Raw genomic sequence first — 24,685 nt, forward strand, 5'->3', positions numbered from 1 at the left:
TTTCCACCCTAGGCTTATAGTCGCGTCAATAACTTTTCCTGGGTTTTTGGGGTAAAATTAGGGGCCTCGGCTTATATTCGGGTTGGCTTATACTCGAGTATATACGGTAGATGCTTCCTGGATCCATCACATTCACATCTGCTTAATTTGTGACCTGCATAAAAATTATGCAAAAAAAAATGTTCTTCAAAATCCGCACACATCATTTGGATGACATCACTAATGGATGTATGCAACCCCTGGATTAGACCAGAGCTGTATATGCCCATCTGATTAGAGAGGAATAAACACGTGTCATATATCTCTCACAGTTATTCCCTTGCAAATCCACCTGTGGCTCAAATGTTATGTAACATAAGCTTCGGGCAGTGTTTTCACTCCATAGTGGCCTCTTCTACTAACATAAGTTTTGCTTTAAGATCTTGCAAAACAGAATGAAAAAAAAAAAAAAACTTTCATCCCACAAGAGTCTCATTCCCAAACTACCTCCATCCTGACTTCTTTTTAAGGAATGTACGTTCTTCACAGCCAACTGGACCACAAGCATTCAATGAGCTGTTCTGTACAAAGACTACTACAAACATTGCTCACAGGAAATGATCCCTATTTAGCTGGTTTGCTCCATATGCAATTTATAAAATTATTTCCTACAATTCTAACTCAAAAATATTATATTAGAACTCCTGCTTTTGGGGAAACTACATGCATGGACCCTTTACGTCTCTGTATTCTCCAGTAAAAGCTTTACCATGCCATGACATGCTACACATTTGAGTCATATGTGGGTTTTTCACTAAATTCATGCCTACATACAGTACTTAGTAAAGATCAATAACAGAACAACTGACATGTGCTAAACATATGACTCCATTAGCCTTATTCTAGTAGTATTTGTTCACAGTAAAGGGGTGTGCATCTTTCCAGTAAAGTTCTGTGTAGGTTCCACTCCTGGTTTTGCTTTAAAATACTGCTGAAAATACTAAGTTAATACTAAGTTAACTAAGACCAGCCGGTCACATGCCCTTTTTATGTAAAAGTTTACGGGTGTCAGGTGAAACGGATGTAGAGGTGCCGGACTTTCTATTATTCTGGTACATCATTGGCCATTTGTGTGGCCACCTTAGATATCGATGCCATCTATTTCCAGTTTCTGGAGTAAATTATAGGAAATATTCTGGGCTGCAGCTGCCCCATCCCCTTTCAAGTGAAGCTTTGCCCAATTTTCTAAAACATGTAGGGCAAAAAGTCTCACATTTTTGATCGAATGAGCTTGTAACAAAATGTTACAAAATATGTAGCAAAAATGGATACATTGTAATTTGGCAAATAATAAACTAAAGAAATTGTAAAAAAAAAAAAAAAAAAAAAAAGGATCTACATTGTACATATGTTTTTGAGCCCTTACTCAAAAGGCATAAATACAACATTAGAGGCTCTACAATGTTTGCACACTTCAAATAGTGCAAATATCACATAAGTAGAAGGAAAATCTAGCAAATATTATTTTCATTTTTAAGGCTTATAACAAATGTTCATTAAAATATGTATAATGACCAATTACAAAAAAGAAACAATCCTATAATCCCTATTTATAATAATCATTTATTAGAAAGAAAACAGATGACATCAGTCAACCACAAAATGACCCAATCATTTGCTCGCTCCATTGGTGGCCTAAGGTAAAACAGAATCTTCTAATCCTGCAGATTTCAATAAGAAAATGTAACATCTCAGGGATCTTATCAACTGGAGCTGCTGTTAGTGCAAAAAAAAAAAAGAAAAAAAGATAATAATAATACACAACATTTTTTTTGGAGCCAGGGATGTCCATCAGCTGCTCATCCCTGTCTGCTCTATTGAAATAATACGAACATTTTGCCACATTGAATTTACATGTAAATGGGGAGATTGGAACTCCCAACAAACAAGTAAACAAGTAGCTAACAGTGCTTCTTAGCAATGGTGTAACATGAGGATGTGTATCCCCAATGTAAAACTGTTAAAGGGCCTACAATGGTTCATTTATGGCACTGGTCTACCACTGAAGGAAAGAGAGACCTTTTTGTCCCCTCAGGCTCCTGAGACTGGGTGCAACTACACCCTCTGCACCCTTAGTTACACCACTGCTCCTATGCAATTTTTTTCCTAGCTTTATTGTATATGGCCTGCCTTGGATTGAGTTTTGCTTTGACCTTCAAGAGATATGCCGTCACTCAATGGCTGGGATATATCAGGCTGCAAGTGAACAGTCAGTTCTTGAAGTTGAAGTGTTGCAAGCAGGAAAATGGGTAAGTGTAAAGTTTTGTGTGACTGTGACAAGGGCCAAATTGTGATGGCTAGATGACTAGGTGAGAACATGTCTAAAATTTGGCAGGCTGTTCCTAGTATACAGTGTACTTGCTAGTACCTACTAAAGGCTGTAGTTGTTGACAGGTCAGAATGAAAATGCTGGCATCCATTTTAATGACCAAAACCATGACCATTAGAATTGGACCATGGTCCAATGGAAAAAGGTGTCTGGTCAGATAAAACATTTTCTTTCACACAAAATGAAAAGCTTGGTGCATGTTGAGAACCTGGATGGCCCAGGATGTATTATGGGAAGAAGGTATGGTGACGTAAGCAGTTGGATACTTATATATTGTTTTCTGCTGTGAAAGCATTTATGTGGATGTTACTTTGCACATGCCACTTACTGGAAAATTGGTGCAGCCAAGTAAAAGGGACAGGTATTCCCTGATGACAGAGGCCTCTTTTAACATAATAATGCACCCAGGTTTACTGTAAGAATTGTTCAGGCATGGTTTGAGATAGATGGCAAAAACAGCAGGGTGTTGAGTAGGCCTCAATATTCACCAGATCTTTTCTACAATAGTCAATGGTCTGTGGGATTTGCCAAAAAAACAAGTTAATTTCATAGAGTCCACATCTTACAACTTATAGGACTTAAAGGCTCTGCTGCTAACATCTCTGAGCCAGATACCACAAAGACCTTAAAGGGGTATTCCGGGAAAAAACATCTTATCCCTTATCGAAAGGATAGGGGATAAGATGTCTGATCGCGGGGGCCCGCCACTGGGACCCCCGCGATCTCCCTGCAGCAGCCCTCATTCTATGTGTAGCTGCACCTGCAGTTTTGGAAACCGCCGGGCTTCCGAGACGGGGACGTGACGTCACACCACGCCCCCTCCATTCATGTCTATGAGAGGGGGCGTTGCGGCCGTTACACCCTTTCCATAGAAATGAATGGAGGGGACGTGGCGTGACGTCACGTCCCCATCTCGGAAGCCCGGCGGTTTCCGAAACTGTAGATACAGCTACACATGCGGGCTGCTGCAGGGAGATCTCGGGGGGTCCCAGCGGCAGGCCCCCCCCGCAATCAGACATCTTATCCCATATCCTTTGGATAGGGGATAAGATGTTTTTGCCTGGACTACCCCTTTAAGGAGGTCTTGTGGATTCAATGCCAAGACAGGCCACAACTTTTTTGGTGACACAAAGGGGCCCAATACAATATGGAGTAGTTGCTTTTAACATTATAATTGATCAATGAAAACGTCAGTGCCGTGTGGTCAACTCTAGTCTATGTATAACAAATGGACATACCCTTTGTTTCTGTGGCCAGGATTACTAATACATTTTGTATCTCTTTTCTAAAGTTCCAATTCTCATGTCAAATTAGAATTTGTTTTAAGGGAATCACTTTAATAAACAACAGACTCAGGCCAAGGCATAATGTCTGATTCTTGAGGGAGATCATATTTTGCACATCTTTAAAAATGAAGGCAGCCCTATCATCACACGAAAGAATGTTGTTTGCTTTGTATGGAACACAACATTGCTAGACTAAAATAAATATCTGAGGTTCACCAATCACTGGAAAAAGTAACTGACCGGCTAGCATTTGATCAAAAATGTTATAAACATAGAAAAGAGCTAGTTTTTGTTTGATCACTACAGCTTTATATTGGAGCGGAAATGTACAGCAGACATCACTATTCACCAAATCAAATATCACTATTATAATTTAGTTTACAAGACTATATCCTGGAGTTGGTATTTTGTACATGAATTTATAGTCTTCACTTTGAGAAGCATGTCGCTGGACCAGCATGCAGTGCTTGCTGAAGACAAAAACTTGTCTGTCCTACACATGTGGCCACTTTTATTAGCAAAGAGACCTCTCAAACACCTACAATCACCTAAAAAGGGCAAACAAAGACTTATTTTCTCCCCCGCTGTGTTTGGAATCACACAGAGTATAATATACTTACCACTAGCTCCTAAGAAAGAGCTAAGCCAGCTTTCAAGGCTCCCTGCTATAAGGCACAGCAGAGTTACAAGTGGCAACCAGCATGGTGTCAGGAACTTAAAACCAGGACCAAGTCAGCTGTTCCTCGTGACTTGGAGCCGGGTGTTAACCTCATTTTACAAGCTCTGTTTCCTGATAAAACAACCAATCTGGGCACCAAAACCCAGCGCACTTGTGTCTTAATAGCAGCTCTGCAGCTGTGCTCACATTTACAAGTAGAATGAACACAGATCCCTGCTGAGTACCAACACATATTACTCATACAGTATACCTGCAAAACAACTTCACAATCTGATGGAACCTTTCCTTTCCACTAAGGACTGGAATCTGAGGCAACATTTTTGTAAGAGGTTAGAAGACTGAGAAGCAGAAACTGCTTATAGCAATGCCAGGATGCAAACCAAAAGGTGACCACTAGTAATATTAATAACAAAACATCTACACACAATATTACACAACAGTCAGCTCATATGACAAAATTACAAAAGAAATGATAAGATGATCCACTATTATTTTAGGTGGCTGGCATATGAGCAGACCCTGCTCATTGGAAGAAGCATTGACTTTCAGACAAGGAAAAAGATGAAGCACACTACTAGGAATGTCATGGACAACTAAAGAAAAAATCATTAAAAGAAAAAGGAAACACTCAAAGGACAATATGGTCTAAAAAAAAAGAAAAAAAAAAGACTTAAGCTTGATAGAGATTCTCATGAGAATTCCGGGAATACCTTTATTATGTCCATGATCCTTTCTAGTTCAGATATTTAAGCTTTTTGATTAATATGTAAATGAGTCTCAAGTGCCCAGTTGGTATTCCCCAGCATGGCAAGAGCCCCGGTTTAGCCAGCCCATCTCCTCTTCTTCATCGGCTCCATACTCGCTGTCAATAAAAGAGGGTAGGCGTAGGTGTATGTAGAAGCAGGTGATCAGAGATGAGTTGGCTAACCTTGGGCTCTTGTCATGCTGGGGAACACTGGGAAATTGAACATCATATGCATTTTAACAAAAAGCATATATGTCAGCACTGGAAAGGGACAAATAAAAAAGCCATGCCCGGAATCGTGATGACTAGCCTTATCTAAGCCATTGGCTTAATTGCATCCCTGTTTTCCTGTAAAACAAGTCTGCTTTAAAACATAGATCCCATCATACAAAGTTTACTTTTTCTTTGATGTTTCCAGTTCCACAGGTAGTCAAACAGATAAAGGAAGGTAGGTAGGAAGATAGATAATTCTTAACTTTTTAAAGTGTCCAAATGTAATAATAACAAACAGTATGTGGACATAGGTAGGCACACAGACAAATAACAAGAATCCTTGATCATAATGAGCACAGCAAAGTGATAAATGGTGGAATAAATACCTGTGGAAGGATCTGTTACTGCCTGACTGGTGACACCAGATGGTGGTTCCTGCAGCTGGTACGTTGCAGTAGTTGAGGGAATAGTGGGACTTGTGTTGCTACTTGTCATGTAGTGTGATGGATATGGAGAACTGTTGTAATACTGTGCATACTGAGTTTGGCCAAAGTTGGGATACGATGGATATTCCTTGAGACACAAGAATAGTGAAACCAAATCAGGGTTTGTTTAACATGTTACTACTTTAGAGAAAATATTTCAAAATATAAGTACAAACATATGTTGATGATACTTCCCACATGGAATTTATTGACCAGCTTGTTGGCACATGGTAACTGATGACATAGTAAGTGTAGAGGATTGTAAGATATTATGTGTGCAGCAAATGTATCTATTTAACCCAGACTGATATACAAACGCAATACAAATGTATGAGGGGTGGCCAGACACATGGTACCTCTCCATCGCATTACAAGAACATTACTGCAGTACATCTGTCAGCAATGGAATTAAGTCTGGATTTATACACAGCATGGAGAAACACTTGGAGGTTGGAAGGACAACATCACGGCATAGGAGTTATTAAGATAGAAAAGGAAGGAAGAAAAGTGAAGAAGGAATATAAGGCTTGTTGTGTACAAGTGAAATATCTCTTCTTCTCCAACATTTACCTGCTGGGAGCTATTAAATCCTGTTGAATTTGTGAGTGAATTGCTTCCTGCATAGATTACTGATGCTGTGGTGAAACTGCTCCCTGAAATGAAAGGAGAAAATGCTTCAAATTACTGAAATGTGTATACACAGACCTCCCAGACTGCGACATCAATGGACTCCATGTGTCGGCTAGATACAACAGGTTTACTCCATTCCTGAAATGCACAAGTAGGGAAGAAACCCTGATTTCTTTCCTAGGAGATCTTTGTCTAATGGGGACTTAATATGTATATGCATTGATCAGCCATAACATTAAAACAATCTGCCTAACATTGTCTGGGCCCTATGATGTCACCAACACTGACTTGTCATGGCATGGACTCCACAAGATCACCAAATGTTTTGTTTAGTATCTGGCACAAAGACATTAGTTGAAGAATCCTTAAAGGGGTACTCCGCCCCTAGAAATCTTATCCCCTATCCAAAGGATAGGAGTTAAGATGTCTGATCGTGGGGGACCCCCCGCGATCTCGGCTGCAGCACTCTAGGCATCCGGTGCATGGAGCAAAATTTGCTCCATTCTGAATGACTGGTGATGTGGAGTGGAGGCTCCTTATGTCACAGTCACGCTCGCTTGTGATGTCACGGCCATGCCCGTCAATGCAATTGTATGGGAGGGGGCGTGATGTCTGTCAAGCCCCCTTCCATAGACTTACATTGAGGGGGTGTGGCCATGATGTCACGAGGAGGGCATGGCCGTGACATCATAAGCCTCCGACGCTGCACCCAACTCTCTAAATGAACACCGGGTGCAGTAGGGAGATTGCAGGGGTCCCCAGCGGCAGGACCCCCGCGATCAGACACCTTATCCCCTATCGTTTGGATAGGGAATAAGATGTCTAGGGGTGGAGTACCCCTTTAAAGCTGGCCATACACATAAGACATGTGTCAACCAAACCTTCACCATTCTAGACACATAAATGCTTGACTGAGCTAGGTGTTCATCTGTGCAGAGGGATCGGGAAAGATTGCTTTAATTCTACAGATTGATGACATTTGTCATGTTTCTCAAGCAATCCTTAAATAATTTGTGCAGCATAGCAGGGCCCTATGTCCTTCTGAAAGAGCACACTACCAATAGGGAAAACTATGCATGAAAAGGTGTACTTAGTCAACAATAATGTTTAGGTAGGTTGTAATTATCAAAGTTATACAAAGATGAATACCAGGATCTATGATTTCCCAGAAGAATATTGCCCAGGTCATTCATTGCCTCCACTTTCTGCTCCCCATAATGTATCCTAGTGTCATCCCTTCCCTGGTAAGCCACTGTGATTTATCCGACCAGGCATTGCTCCATGGTCCATTTCTGCTTGCCACATGCTCAGTGTTGATGCTTCCAGTTCCAGTAGACAAACTGCAATGTACTGTGTGTTCTGACACCCTTCCATCATAACCACCATTAAAGGGGTACTCCACCCTAGACATCTAGGGGACCCCCACGATCTTGGCTGTGGCACCCTAGACATTCAGTGCAGGTAGCAAATTTGGACCGACGTTACGCCCACTCTCATAGACTTGTATTGAGGAGGCATGACCGAGGCGTCATGAGATGGGGCGTAACTGTGACGCTCTAAACAAATGCTGGGTGCATCTTATCCCCTATCCCTATCCTGTCTAGGGGTAGAGTACCCCTTTAACTTTTTCTGCAATTTAAGCTAAAGTAAATCTACTGTGGAGCAAGGTTTGGAAGCCTCATAAATGGTAAGCTTGCCATGCATGCACAATTGTCCTGTAAATAAGGGATACTGTTGCATCTTGGTATAACCTCTTTAAATACAATTATTTCATTATATGACTGTAGAAGATATTTTACTATTACTGTAAATGCAGGCATTTGGACATATCCATGACAGAAAAGGAATGTATAACATTTGGCTCACTCTCCCTTGTAGCATCTCGTGGAAACACTGTGGAAGCCAGTGGCTTTACATTAGAATGCATGGAACGTCAAATGGTCACAAATAGACTGTAGCTGTTTGCAGAGTATCATACGTGCTTGTGACTGGTCAATAATTCACATTGCCTATGCATATAGATAGCTGAAGTATGTTTATATGACTTGGCTGTAATGCCATTCTCTGAATTATGAGATAATATTAAACTCCAATTGATAAAAGTCATCTTAATGTAACATTGCATCAGGTGAGGTGGCCATTAACAGGAAAATACAAATCAAAGTTTATCTCGAAGCTCTGTGTATGACCTGACGGTGAGAATAGTTTGAAAATATTTTTTTTCTTTGTCCCTTGTGGAATTTTATGGATTTTCCAAAGCAACCAATGCAAGCTCAAATTTCATTTTCGTTCATTTAGAGCATCTGGTGCAGCGCCGGAGGGTTGTGATGAACAGCAGCCATGCCCTGCTCGTGATGTCACAACCATGCCCCCCTCAATGCAAGTCTATGGGAGGGGGCGTGACGGCCATCACACCCCCTCCCATGGACTTGCATTGAGGGGGAGTGACTGTGACATCACAAGCCTCCGCCCCGCATTGCCAGTCATCCGGCACAGAGCGAAGTTCGCTCCATGCATCGGCTGTCTGGGATGCCACAGCTGTGATCGTGGGGGTCCCCAGCGGCAGGACCCCCGCGATCAGACATCTTATCCCCTATCCAAAGGTTAGGGGTTAAGATGTCTAGGGATGGAGTACCCTTTTAAGCAAGGTGGTAAACCTAATATTCAAAGTAGGCATAACTTAGCACCTACCTTACATTATATTAGAAACTGGTGTTATAGGCAATTCACAATATATTTATATTGGAATGTTCCACTAATAATATTCTGTGAATGACCTAGATTTCCTGCACACAGATATTTTTTTTTTTAATGCCAAAAAAACTCCTTTTAACCCATTTATGACCACTGCTATTTTCACATGCCCATAAACCATGCTGCACCATTAGTTCTATTATAAGGCAGTTTTACAGCAGTCAGTAAGGAGTAACATTTTAATAAACAAGTATGTTATGTCCAATGTGTCCATATGATATGTCAGGTTTAAAGGGGTACTCCAGCGCTTAGACATCTTATCCCCCGTGATCTTGCACGCTGCACCCCGTTAAAATCAGTCCCTGGAGCGTGTTCGCTCTGGGTCTGATTACTGTCGATCACGGGTCTGGAGCATTGTGACATCACGCTCCGCCCCTTCAATGCAAGCTTATGGGAGGGGGGCGTGACAGCTGTTTCGCGCCCTCCCATAGACTTGCATTGAGGGGGCGGGGTTTGACATCACACAGAAGCGGGGTCGTGATGTCATGATCTTCCGTTCCCGTGGTCGGGAGACAGAACCTCCAGCGCTGCTGGAAGCAGATACAGGTGGGTGCTGCATGCTATATTGCGGGGGTCCCCAGCAGCAGGACCCTGCGATCAGACATCTTATCCCCTATCCTTTGGATAGGGGATAAGATGTCTAGGGGTGGAGTACCCTTTTAATACAGTTTAAAAAAATGGCACCACTCACAGTTTTGGCCTTTTTTGAGTGAAGGCATCACCGTTAACCTTGGGTACATACTCCCTCAACCCTAAGGGAGCTACACATCCTTTTTTCTATTAATACAGTATAGTTCACATTTAGGGAAAAAAACCTTAACTGTAAACTATATGAAACCTGACATGTAATATTACATTGACAACAATAGTGACATTAGACAAGAAACAATTCTGTATATATGAAAATGTGTAATCTTTATATGTAAATATATATCTTTATTTTCTCTCCACTTTTCTCATATGAGAGAGCAAGAACTACAACAACACATCAGTACACAAAAAACTAAGGACTGCGCAAGTGTAATGTTATGGCATTTGTTATGTACACAAAAAGGCATCTGGGCTCTTGACAAAACTTTTGTTACAGTTATAGAAAAATTCCCCACAATACAATGTATTTGGATTCTGGGAAAACCTCTATTTTTTGGGTTTTCTGTTTTCATGGTTACAACATAGGTCTTCGCTGAGACTTTGAACAGAAGTTCATTTGCTTCCTATAATCAGCTCTCTTGCCATGGGCTATGTCTATCATCAGTGTACAATATACAAGGCAGAAGTTAGTGCCGTCCTCTGGGGAAAGCTCTATGAAGGCCAGATGGGCTCTTTAATCCCAGATCTTTTCCCTTTTTACATTTGCTGCTGTTCAGACATCATTTGCACTGTTTTTAAAATGTCTCTCTCGGTTCCTGGCCATTAGACACAAACATAAAGTACTTTCCCGAAAATCTGTTTTCATTATAGACTTTACAGAGAACAGTTGGCCTTTACAATGACTGCCTAAATTGCACTTTTGTGAGAAAACACTATTGCAAAATAGGCTACTTTGTATATAAAATGTGTAAATGTCACATAAACTGATGTGTATATATATATATATATATATATATATATATATATATATTATACATATTTATATGTTCATATATATACCTATATATATATATATATATATATATATATATTATTTTCATTTTATATTTAAAGGAAGAAAAATTTACATATATATATATATATATATATATATATATATATATATATGTGTGTATATATATATTTAAAGGAAGAAAAATGTTATATATATATATATATATATATATATATATATAGATAATATCTATATAGATAATGTATATATATATATATATATATATATATATATATATATATATATATATATATACACAGGTATTCTCCTGCACTGCTTCTGGTGTAGAACACAGATTCAAAAATGCCATTATCACTCTGCAGGCTTTCTGGGTAAGGAATACGCAAAGAAGCTCATCATACCACCTTCTCAGGTAGTATGCCCTAAGATCAGCTCTGTCTCCAGTTATGAAGTAACTGATCTTAGGGCATACTACCTGAGAAGGTGGTGTGATGAGCTGCTTTGCATATATATATATATATATATATATATATATATATATATATTAGCTAGATATCATTATTCATTACTGTATTAATTCCTAACTACACCGCAATAGGAACTACATGGTAAAAAAAAAAAAAAAAAATACAATTTCTAATTGATTGAGTTGGATTCTTAATTAATTGTACATTAATTATTTATGGTAATGAAAACAAACATATTTATAGAAGAAGCTGAATACCACATTGACATTTTTACTACATTCACTGTATGAAGGTGTTGCTCTGAGAAAATACTTTTTGGGAGAACATGAATGGCATGGTATTTAGCCAGCTGAAGGGCACCTTTACAAATGGCATCAATTGTTTGCATTTCAACCATCTGTAAAGCAGATCAAGCAGAGTGGCCTCACTTAAGGGACTTTGTATCAGATGGTCAGTCCAGCAGCACTGTGGTTACTCAGCCAACAGTTCAAAGGTGCAGAGACCTCACCAGATTCTGACATGCCCAGGATCAATATGCATTAAGACTGGGAGACAGAAGTGTTATTTGGAGAACATCAAACACTTACAATGTGGTACAGAGTCCTTAGGCCAAATATTCTAAAAACAGTGCTGGCATGATATGGAAAAGCATTGCAAGAAACAATATTGTTTTTATTTAAGTCAATATGCTATATATATACAGTTAAACAATAGTATAAATTAAGAAAATTCCTCTACCTTGCATTTGGTAACTATATGGAGCTTGGCCTGGCTGAGGAGCACTGAAACTTGAACCATAGCTTTGAAATCCTGTCTGTCCTGGGGATTGAGATTGCGGTAATCCTCCTTCCGTCTTGATGCCTGCCCACAATGCACCTAAATCAGTTAGTAACATCAGATTTGTGTCCAAATCCAGTTAAAGAAATATTAATTTGCATTAATATGTTTAGGGTAAGGTCACACGTGCCGTATTTTGCTGCGTATTTGCTGCTGCATATTTTCCTACCCATTGAATTCAATGGGTAGCAATATCAGCCGCATATTTTGCTACCCATTGACTTCAATGGGTAGGGAAATATGCAGTAGCAAATACGCAGGAAAACACAGCACATTTGACCCTACCTTAAAAAAAAAAAAAAAAAAAAAAAAGAACAACAGGATGCGCCCCGAAGTGTGATATCTCGGGATACAATGGTAACGCAACATATGAACATGCGCTTAATAGAAGTGGTTGTACTCTGTCCAAGTACAACCATGGATATAGATGTAGTATAATAGGGTCTCTGCAGCCACTCCACCTTGTGCAAAAGGTCGCTTGCGACTAAGATAAAATCAACAGTTTTTCTTTATTCCCACAATGCAACACGTTTCACGGAAGTTCTGCTTCATCAGGCTGCCTGATGAAGCGGAACTTCCGTGAAATGCGTTGCATTGTGGGAATAAAGAAAAACTGTCGATTTTATCTTGGTCTCAAGCGCCTGTTTGACTCTACTTGGTTTGGAGGAGTTTTCACGTTACATCAACCTTAAAAAAGACTGCAATGGAGTGCAATAAACAACATATCAAAGAACATCAGGAGAATGCATAGCTAAGGATGAGTACCATGTAAAATATCTATAGTTGACAAACACTGTTCTATTTCAGCAGACACCTACATGCTGGGAAGGGAGGTCCTGATACTTATACCTCAATTCTTAGCATAGGTGAAGGACTATGAGAAGTCAAAACCTACACCCTGCAACTCTGCTTAGATCTAACTAAAAGTATGAAAAAAGCACAAGCATGGGCCATCTCTATGGTTTGTCCTTGAGTTACACTGTTTATGTCATGAAAGCTCAATCTAAGGGAAGACAGAGGAAAAGTCACAAAGCAGAGGCAGGTCCATCGGATGCATAGTGTCAATACCAGAAATATGCTATTTAAATGACACGTGAGACAAGTAATATACATTGCAAAATGTCCAGACTCTATTCAGCCTGTTTTGAATACAACATCTCAAGCTATCATACATTTAGCTGAGGACCAGGTGTTACTGATAAGTGCTGAAACCCAGAGCAATTCTTGTAAAGTATTCTGGGAAATGTTACTACAACAGCTGTAAAGCTACAGATGACCTACTCACAGTATATTTTCCTGACGTTATCTATATATCCTGTTTGATGCTGCTGATATTTCGAGCAAACGTGAAAAATATAGTTTTTCAAAGTCCAACCTATTAATGTTTGCAAGATATATATATATATATATATATATATATATATATATATATATATATATGATATGCAACTAATATACATTAGTTTACATTGCCTATCATAAAATATACTTTTCTGGATGTGGAAAAATATATCTGTGCATATTACAGTTTGTTGAAAGAACCTTCATATGTCCATCAAGAAGAAAAGTTAGGTAGAATGGAAAGAGTGCAATTTAATGAATGACAGACTGCCTACCGTAAGGAGGAATTCCATAGGGCTGTCCTGGCTGGGGGTATGTAGCATATGCTGTGGCTTGCTGCATTCCTGTGGGGAATGGAGTCTGCCCATATGCAGCCATCGTTTGTGAGGAAGGGGTGGGCAGGATATGTGGGTAAGCTCTGCTATTAAAAATACAGAAACAAGAAGAAAAATACTTTACTAAAAATAATGGCTTGTCAACATCTTCATCAACATTACTTCTCTGTTGAATTAAAAAGTAAGAAAATAAGTATACTGAGCTTAAATATTTAATATGGAGTCCAGGAAATGAGTAGAGTAGTGAATAAAAAGAAATAACAAAAAGGCATACTGAGTCCAGGAAATGAGTGGAATAATAAGGCAAAGAGCATTTCACATGCTTTGTCATAGAAAAAGATGCATAAAGTATAGGTAACAATTGTAAAAGCTACTTTTGTATTACAAAATACACTGCACAAAAAAATAAAGGGAACACTTAAACAACACAATGTAACGCCAAGTCAATCACACTTCTGTGAAATCACACTTTCCACTCAAGAAGCAACACTGATTGACAATCAATTTCACATGCTGTTGTGCAAATGGAACAGACAACCACTGGAAATTATAGGCAATTAGCAAGATACTCCAAATAAAGGAGTGGTTCTGCAGGTGGTGACCACAGACCACTTCTCAGTTCCTTTGCTTCCTGGCTGATGTTTTGCTCACTTTTGAATGCTGGCGGTATTTTCACTTTAGTGGTAGCATGAGACAGAGTATACAACCCACACAAGTGGCTCAGTTAGTGCAGCTCATCTAGGATGGCACATCAATGCAAGCTGTGGCAAGAAGGTTTGCTGTGTCCATCAGTGTAGTGTCCAGAGTATGGAAGCGCTACCAGGAGACAGGCAAGTACATCAGGAGATGTAGCGGAGTCCGTAGGAGGGCAAAAACCCTGCAGCAGGACCGCTACCTCCACCTTTGTGCAAGGAGCAGGAGGAGCACTGCCAGAGCCCTGCAAAATGACATCTAGCAGGCCACAAATGTGCATTTGTCCACTCAAACGGTCAGAAACAGCCTCCATGAGGGTGCTATGAGGGTCCGACGTCCACAGGGGGTTGTGCCTACAGCCCAACATCGTAAAGGATGTTTGGCATTTGCCAGAGAACACCAAGATTGGCAAATTCGCCACTAGCACCCTGTGCTCTTCACAGATAAAAGCAGGTTCACACTGAGCACATGTGACAGACGTGAGTCTGGAGACGCCGTGGAGAACGTTCTGTTGCAACATCCTCCAGCATGACCGGTTTGGCAATGGGTCAGTAATGGTGTGCGGTGGCATTTCTTTGGGGGGCCGCACAGCGCTCCATGTGCTTGCCAGAGGTAGCCTGACTGCCATTAGGTACCGAGATGAGATCCTCAGACCTCTTGTGAGACCATATGCTGGTGCTGTTGGCCCTGGGTTCCTCCTAATGCAAGACAATGCTAGACCTCATGTGGCTGGAGTGTGTCATCAGTTCCTGCAAGAGGAAGGCATTGATGCTATGGACTGACCCACCCGTTCTCCAGACCTGAATCCGATTGGGCACATCTGGGACATCACGTCTCGCTCCATCCACCAACGCCACGCTGAACCACAGACTGTCCAGGAGTTGGCGGATGCTTTAGTCCAGATCTGGGAGGACATCCCTCAGGAGACTATCCACCATCTCATCAGGAGCATGCCCAGGCCTAGTAGGGAGGTCATACAGGCACGTGGAGGCCACACACACTACTGAGCCTCATTTTGACTTGTTTAAAGGACATTACATCAAAGTTGGATCATCCTGTAGTGTGGTTTTCCACTTTGATTTTGAGTGTGACTCCATATCCAGACCTCCATGGGTTTATAAATTTGATTTCCATTGATAATTTTTGTGTGATTTAGTTGTCAGCACATTCAGCTATGTAGAGACAAAAGTATGTCATGTGATTAGTTCATTCATTCATTCAGATCTAGGATGTGTTATCTTAGCGTTCCCTTTATTTTTTTTAGCAGTGTAGTATAAACAGGAACAATTGAGGTACATTTGCTTACAATGGTGGACTCACAGTTAAAGGGGATGTTCACACTATGGAAATGCAAGGTGGAATCAGCAAAGAATGTCTTCAAGGAATTCTACTCAGATTTTGACATGCAGCACAATCCCATCCCATTTACTTCAATGCTGTGTGTAAACAGTAGAATTCCTGCTGTGGAATTTCCAAGGCAGATCTGAATTCTGCCAGAAAGATGCACATGTTTCTGGTAAAATCTGTCAGAGAAGTCCCTTTTGGCAATGGGACAGCACTTGGACATAAGCACTGACATTTACCATGGAGCAGGAAGATTCACTGGGGAATCCACTGGAGAATTCAGTGAGGAAATATTTTTAAAATGTCCTCAATGTGAACATACTGTTACGGGGTATTCTGGCAATCCATTGTTTTTTATTTTTTTTTATTTTTTTTTTGGGGGGGGGGGGGGGGCAGGGGCTTAGGGTGCTTTAATGATAAAAATAACTATACTTGCCTTTCCTGATCCCCCATCACTGCTGTTAGGATGGCTACTGGTCCCTGCTCTCCACTTATTCTTGCTTCCTGTGATGTGTTTCCTCTGCACAAACTGCCCACTTAGCTAATCATTGAAAGAAGTGGGTAACTTTTCTGGTCAGTATTTTCCTCAGTGAGCAGTTTCTGCAGGGACAACAATGTCACAGGCAGCAGCAAAAAGAACCAGAAATGGTGCCAGTAGTCATCTGAATGACAACACGGAGGGTTTGTAGCAGGTGAGTATGGTTTTCATTTATTTTAGAGCTGGGTCAAGTAGCCATCTGATTGGTACTGATGCAGTATTGAGGCTGGTTAATGTGGTTGCTTTTTTATATTTAACCCCTTAAGGACGCAGGACGTAAATGTACGTCCTGGTGAGGTGGTACTTAACGCACCAGGACGTACATTTACGTCCTGTGCATAACCGCGGGCATCGGAGCGATGCCCGTGTCATGCGCGGCTGATCCCGGCTGCTGATCGCAGCCAGGGACCCGCCGGCAATGGCCGACGCCCGCGATCTCGCGGGCGTCCGCCATTAACCCCTCAGGTGCCGGGATCAATACAGATCCCGGCATCTGCGGGAGTTCGCGATTTAAATGAACGATCGGATCGCCCGCAGCGCTGCTGCAGGGATCCGATCATTCAGAATGCCGGACGGAGGTCCCCTCTCCTTCCTCCGTCCGGCTCCCGGCGTCTCCTGCTCTGGTCTGTGATCGAGCAGACCAGAGCAGGAGATGACCGATAATACTGATCTGTTCTATGTCCTATACATAGAACAGATCAGTATTAGCAATCATGGTATTGCTATGAATAGTCCCCTATGGGGACTATTCAAGTGTAAAAAAAAATGTAAAAAAATGTAAAAGTAAAAGTAAAAAAAAAGTGAAAAATCCCCTCCCCCAATAAAAAAGTAAAACGTCCGTTTTTTCCTATTTTACCCCCAAAAAGCGTAAAAAACATTTTTTATAGACATATTTGGTATTGCCGCGTGCGTAAATGTCCGAACTATTAAAATAAAATCTTAATGATCCCGTACGGTGAACGGCGTGAACGAAAAAAAAAAAAGTCAAAAATTCCTACTTTTTTAATACATTTTATTTAAAAAAAATTATAAAAAATGTATTAAAAGTTTTTTAAATGCAAATGTGGTATCAAAAAAAAGTACAGATCATGGCGCAAAAAATGAGCCCCCATACCGCCACTTATACGGAAAAATAAAAAAGTTAGAGGTCATCAAAATAAAGGGATTATAAACGTACTAATTTGGTTAAAAAGTTTGTGATTTTTTTAAGCGCAACAATAATATAAAAGTATATAATAATGGATATCATTTTAATCGTACTGACCCTCACAATAAAGAACACATGTCATTTTTACCATAAATTGTACGGCGTGAAAACAAAACCTTCCAAAATTAGCAAAATTGCGTTTTTCGTTTTAATTTCCCCACAAAAATAGTGTTTTTTGGTTGCGCCATACATTATATGATATGATGAGTGATTTCATTACAAAGGACAACTGGTCGCGCAAAAAACAAGCCCTCATACTAGTCTGTGGATGAAAATATAAAAGAGTTATGATTTTTAGAAGGCGAGGAGGAAAAAATGAAAACGTAAAAATGTAATTGTCTGAGTCCTTAAGGCCAAAATGGGCTGAGTCCTTAAGGGGTTAAAATGCTTCAAACCAGATATACCAGAATGCCAGATATGCCAGAATGCCAGATATGCCAGAATGCCAGATATGCCAGAATGCCCCTATTGTTGTGTAAACTATGAGAGCACTCATAGGATTCAATGCCCATATTCATGCAGGCATCAACATAGGAAGTAGAACCTTGTCCTTCTAAACATTGGAGGTGTCTCCTGACTTACACACCTTACCAATGTGACCCCCATCTTAATTTGTGACATGTCACAACCTCAGAAAAAGAGGCAAGACAGAAAGAAAAATATGGATAAAAGGAAATTCAGTGTTTGAGTTGGAAAGGAAAATATAGGAAGAGTTTAAGAAAGTTCAAGAAACAGTGGGAGACAGGACAAAGGACATAAGAGCAAGCAAAGGTGGAAACCTAATGCCGATGCTGTCTCTTAGAGCACAACAGTGCAATATGCTAGAATCCCTCTGCAATGAACTGGCAGGAATACACAAAAAAACATGCAATGACAGCTTTATGGATGCCATCTGTTGATTTCATTAGAAAGAATTAAATCTTACTTGGATGGGTAGATTTGAGGGGAAAACTGGTGCGTATGTCTGGGGCTAAATCCACTGCTTCCAATTACTACAGATAGAAAAGGAAACAAAGGAGAAAAAATAACTAAATATCAATTTAAAAGTAATAGAATAGTAAACATGTAAATATCACAAAATTTTAATATGCCTTGTCAGAAACCAGAAATATTTTTGTAATATTTGGATTGGTCGCTATGTGGTCAAGTAGCCTTTTGATGACACAGAACACAGTTGTTTCATGGGAATACCGGCATAGAACATGTTCTAACACCAGATCTGTAACTGAAACAGCTGATAACACAGGCAGAAGATATATATATATATATATATATATATATATATATATATATATATATATATATATATATACATATATATTGACATAGATGAATAGATGATTCTTTTTTTATGGCCATCTAGATCTATACATGAAAAACTAGCTCCAGATCTATAGATATGTAGATACCAGAGGCCACATTTAGTTACCAGTTCCATCTTGATAAGCAAAGAAACCTAAATTTTAGTGTTAAAGTGATGTATACATGTCCATTTGACAAGTTCCCTCTTAATACTCCTAGAGAGCTGAAAAGCTGTAAGTGCTCCAAGGCTTATAACCATGCTCACCAAATCCCTTGTACTTGGGAATGCCATTCACATGAAGAATATACAAGGTAATATAAGGTATCTCTAAGCTCTACACAGGCTTCAAGCTGATGCCTCCCTATGAGTATTAGGTGGGATTCGTTGGGAGGGGGGATAATTTTAGTAAGCAGTATGCTATTATGGCAATGTTTTTCTTTTTGCATTGTTCAAAATAGGAAAGAAATGCAGACAATTGGCATAATGAATAAGTGCACTGGTCAAAATGTAGCAATAATTGTACATGTAACCAAATGCTAGGTAAATAATTAATGTACAAACTTTGTAAAGTTATTTTGACTTTATACTAAGGTGTCTAGAAGCAGTCTAATGCCTAGTGATGAAATATTAATGCATTATTAATTATACATAGGTAGAAAAAAATATTAGACTGTTAGAACACAAAAATCACCGATACATTTTGCACCATAGAAAATAGTTTACACCTGTAGTAAGACGTTTGCTGAGATGAAAGATTGACTATGAATGACTTGTTCTTTATGTAAATCTTAAAGGAGTTGTCTGATAGAGGAAACTGATTTTCAACTTTTTAACCCCTTAAGGACTCAGGGTTTTTCAGTTTTTGCACTTTCGTTTTTTCCTCCTTACCTTTTAAAAATCATAACCCTTTCAATTTTCCACCTAAAAATCCATATTATGGCTTATTTTTTGCGTCGCCAATTCTACTTTGCAGTGACATTAGTCATTTTACCCAAAAATGCATGGCGAAACGGAAAAAAAATCGTTGTGCGACAAAATCGAAAAAAAAATGCCATTTTGTAACTTTTGGGGGCTTCCGTTTCTACACAGTGCATATTTCGGTAAAAATTACACCTTATCATTATTCTGTAGGTCCATACGGTTAAAATGATACCCCACTTATATAGGTTTGATTTTGTCTCACTTCTGGAAAAAATCATAACTACATGCAGGAAAATTTATACGTTTAAAAATGTCATCTTCTGACCCCTATAACTTTTTTATTTTTCCACGTACAGGGCGGTATGAGGACTCATTTTTTGCGCTGATCTGATGTTTTATCGGTATGATTTTGTTTTGATCGGACTTTTTGATCACTTTTTATTCATTTTTTTAATGGTATAAAAAGTGACCAAAATACGCTTTTTTGGACTTTGGAATTTTTTTGCGCGTACGCCATTGACCGTGCGGTTTAATTAATGATATATTTTTATAGTTTGGACATTTATGCCCCCGGCGATACCACATGTTTATTTATTTATTTATTTTTACACTGTTTTATTTTTTTTATGGGAAAAGGGGGGTGATTCAAACTTTTATTAGGGAAGGGATTAAATGACCTTTATTAAAACTTTTTTTAAACTTTTTTTTGCAGTGTTATAGGTCCCATAGGGACCTATAACACTGCACACACTGATCTCCTATGCTGATCACTGGCGTGTATTAACACGCCTATGATCAGCATTATCGGCGCTTGACTGCTCCTGCCTGGATCTCAGGCACGGAGCAGTCATTTGTCGATCGGACACCGAGGAGGCAGGTAAGGGCCCTCCCGGTGTCCGATCAGCTGTTCGAGACGCCGCGATTTCACCACGGCGGTCCCGAACAGCCCGACTGAGCAGCCGGGTCACTTTCAGTTTCACTTTAGAAGCAGTTTCACTAAAGGGTTAAAATCGCACATCGCCGCAATCGGCGATGTGTGGTATTAGCCGCGGGTCCCGGCCGTTGATGAGCGCCGGGACCGACGCGATACGTCCTGCGTCGTTAAGGGGTTAAAGGGATATTCAAGTACATTTTTTTTACATTTTTCTTTTAAAATTAGGCTGCTAAAAACGCAAAAAAGGAACCATACTCACCTGCCCCGATCCCCTGCTTCTGCAAGTCTGATGGCTCCTGCTCCCAGCTGCTTCTTCCTTGCTCCTTTGGCATATTGTCACAGCAGGAACTGCCAGTTCAGCTGACCACTAACCACAATGGTGACTCTACTCAGTCATGACTGTGTGATCAGGCAGCTCCTGTGGGGACAACTTGTCACAGGAAGTAGCAGTAAGTGGGGAAGACTGGGAGCCATCAGAATACCCCTTTAAATCTACAAGAAGGGGTCATCATTTGCTTATTAGCTGCTTTCTTGATGATCAAGCCTATTTATGCATTGCCACGACAGCCCATTGTAATGCTTTATTTTCCCTATGGTGCTGATGAAGAGAAATGTATTTCTTGGTTTATGTTCCCTAACAGATTACAAGTAATCTCTTATAAAAAGGGATAATGCCTTTACCGTACCTAATATTCAAAGTTGCTCTCCTCCAGAAAGAAGATAACTTGTCACCTACTGACAAGGCATTACTTCACAGAAAAAGCGAAATCAATACCCTGCTAACAATATCGGTTCACAGAAGGGGTGAGGACATATAAAACATAACGTTTAATAGTGCTAATAAAATAACAGAAACCCCACTGACATACGAACAACAAGGAAATGGATCAAGGCCCAGAGGCCACAACTAGCGATGATAGTTGGAGTCAAAAGGTACAGTGGCCTGAGTATGGATAACAAGTGGGGTGACCGGGAAAAGGTGGAGACCAGGTGGGGTGGGACACGGACCCTAGTGTGCCCTACCAGGGGAGATGTTGTGCCCACTAGCCCTGCTCGCTCAGGGAGCTGTCGGGGCACTCGTCCTTGGAAGGACGACCCCTGCCCCGGTCTATCCCTTGGTCAGCCCCTAAACTAGAACAAGTGTAAAGCCCGCCCAACGCGTTTCCCCCAAGTTAATGGGTTCATCAGGGGCTCCAGGGCAAACAAAAAAAGTTAATACTGCGTTACCGAATGTAAACAATAATACATAAGGTGCAAATGCAAAAAGTGCAAGCAAAAAATCAAATAATAGGCCAGCAACGTGCAACAAAAATAATGATGAAGTGCACTAATTATAACCAACACTTGAACAGAGTCCACAAAAACAAACACAGTTCCCTTAGAGCAAAACCAAGGAGAAAGTGAAATAGGTGTGCTGGTTACCCAGAGCAGAGCCCTGCTACTGGGTTTGACTCACGTGACCACAATGGCGGTCGGCGAGATGTCGGGAACTGCAGTGGCAGAGTACGCGGTTATGGCGTCTGTATCCCGTCGGTCTGACTGACAAGGCAGCATCTCTGCTAGACTCTTTAACAACATTGAAAAATGGCTGTGGATTATATATCAGCAAGTTATTTTCCTCCTAGGGAAGAGCTACTTTGCATTTTTATCCCCCGGTGGAACACTTGTGGCCCATAAGACTTCACATGCCAGTTTGGCAATCTCTTCAAGAAGACACATTACACCCATAATCACACTTTCCTAATCCATACAAATTTTAAAATATTTTATATACTAATATAAATTCCAACGAAAGCTGTTTTATATACATGAACACTAAGTCACTTAAAGAAGCTATGCGAAAATAGCCTTTAAATTCCATACCTACAATTACTTTAGAAGGTGCAAAAAGCTTCAGAGTTTAAACAAGCAACACTCTTCAAAAATATTATTAAAGCATTATATCCAAAAGGAGAACTACAAAGATAAACAACTGATGAAACAATTCAGTAGCTTCAATCCTTCATCAGGCCCATTAGTGAACTACAACAATGGTATTACCAACTTCAAAATGGAGGCACAAACACATCAGCTAAATAAATTAAGCTACATAGCAGACCTTGGTATAGTACTAGTGGAACATGCTGGAGGAGATTTACTAAGAAAAATGTACACATTTTGAACAAAAATAGTGGCTAACATGCTGAAGTTTAAAAAAAAAAAAACTTTGCCCACAAGTTGTACAGCAAATCACCCAACTCATTAGGCAACTGAATCAGGTCATAATTGAGTCATGCTGGTAATCTTCAGGAATGTGTTAACTGCCTACTAAAGGTATAAGAAATATATACATTGGCCAAGATATAACAATCTGCAAAAAACCAAAACTGTCTGTTTTTAACCATAGCAGCCCATCTCAGGTCAGTTTTTATTATACCAGACTTTTATTAAAGGGGTATTCCGGGCAAAAATATCTTATCCCCTATCAAAAGGATAGGGGATAAGATGTCTGATAGTGGGGGGCCCGTCGGGCTTCCGAGACGGGGAAGTGATGTCACGCCACGCCCCCTCCATTCATTTCTATGGGAGGGGCCACAACGCCTCCTCCCATAGACATAAATGGAGGGGGAGTGGCGTGACGACACATCCCCGTCTCGGAAGCCCGGAGGTTTCCGAAACTTCAGACGCAGCTATGCATAGAATGCGGGCTGCTGCAGGGAGATCGCAGGGGGTCCTTTTGATAGGGGATACAATGTTTTTGCCTGGAATACTCCTTTAAGCTATTAAAGCTGAGCTGTAATTCGTTTTAATGTGCAAAACCAGATAGTTTTGGTTATAGGCAGAGTGATAAATCCGGACCGTTGTGTTTTCATGGGGTATTGCAACATACCATAAAGTATTTGTGAACTGCAGTACTTATCTATAGACTGTGTAGGCTGTTCGGGTAATCTATTTCACTTTCACACTTTTCTCAGAACTTTATCAGTTCCTCAAATTTTTCGTAATGTTCTTTTTTTTTTTTTTTTATTATTTGAAATTTACAAAGTTAGGTCACTATGAACCATTTGGTCTTTTTTGCCCCTGGAGAATGTGCAATAATTTATACTCTATAATTCAGCTGGACAGAACTGTATTACTTGTGAACTGACAGGTCTGTAAAGCAAATAAATTGCATATCATTTTGTCACTGTATGCTACGCAATAACTTAAGGAGACACATCGTCACCTTGTCATAACGCCTCACTTACCTGACCCTGAGTAGTTGTCTAAAGATACGTCTGCAGTCGTTGCAGTGATGTCACTGCCGCTCATTGGCTCTGTTTTAACTAGAAATATAACAGCAATTATTACACCACGTGAGTACTGAATTATGGTCAGAAAATAATACTATGCATAGAACTCTGTTAATAAAATCTGATAATCCAGTCCCTGAAGTGTTACCACAGTTACACCTATTCAACCATCTAAAATCTCCAGTGTATGGCCAACTATGGCCATACACTGGAGATTTTAGATGGTTGAATAGGTTAACAAGCATGGTGGACAAATAGCAATATATGAGAACTTTCTCATACCAAAGAAAAGATATACATCCTGTCAATAGTAGCCAGGAAAGAAAAAAGTTGAACATTCCTACCCATGTTGTCGGGACCAGCCAATAGTCTAATGTGTATGTGGACCTCCCAACTCTCCCCCAACAGAGGATGTTGGGGAGGAAAAGGATTGGACATGAATTCAACTGCAAGATCTTTTGGTTTTGGAAAGATAAGTTACCACTAGAGGAGCCTGGCAGTAGCTTATCCATCCTTTCTCCATTCAGAACACATGAATGCTTGGTTGAGTCAAACCTTCATGTCTATGGGAACCATAAAGGACATATCTGCCATTTGTCATTGATTTATCATTTTAACTTTTCCTTCTTTCCCAGAACAACGACATTTACAGACCAACCAAGTACTATAAGTAATTTGGTACATGCCTATCTGAAATCTCTCATGTATGAACCGCATGTATTCTGTG

The 24,685-nt window shown here is 40.1% G+C and overlaps 1 protein-coding gene across 12 annotated transcripts in view; it reads right to left on the reverse strand.

The window, feature by feature from the left end:
• EYA1 (EYA transcriptional coactivator and phosphatase 1) overlaps window positions 1-24,685 on the reverse strand; it is a 95,498-nt gene that overhangs the window by 50,952 nt on the left and 19,861 nt on the right. For 3 of the 12 annotated variants that reach the window (XM_056522129.1, XM_056522132.1, XM_056522139.1), the window contains 6 exons: window positions 23,914-23,991; window positions 18,454-18,520; window positions 13,687-13,832; window positions 11,972-12,109; window positions 6,347-6,429; window positions 5,678-5,864 (listed from right to left, as the gene is read on the reverse strand). In XM_056522129.1, the coding sequence (XP_056378104.1) occupies window positions 5,678-5,864; window positions 6,347-6,429; window positions 11,972-12,109; window positions 13,687-13,832; window positions 18,454-18,520; window positions 23,914-23,991 (699 nt within the window). Of the gene's footprint in view, window positions 1-5,677; window positions 5,865-6,346; window positions 6,430-11,971; window positions 12,110-13,686; window positions 13,833-18,453; window positions 18,521-23,913; window positions 23,992-24,685 lie in introns of those variants that run through there. The other 9 variants (XM_056522131.1, XM_056522134.1, XM_056522135.1 and 6 more) reach the window with 6 other exon arrangements.

The sequence above is a fragment of the Hyla sarda genome, chromosome 5, assembly GCF_029499605.1.
Source record: "Hyla sarda isolate aHylSar1 chromosome 5, aHylSar1.hap1, whole genome shotgun sequence".
In the NCBI taxonomy this organism is placed as follows: domain Eukaryota; kingdom Metazoa; phylum Chordata; class Amphibia; order Anura; family Hylidae; genus Hyla; species Hyla sarda.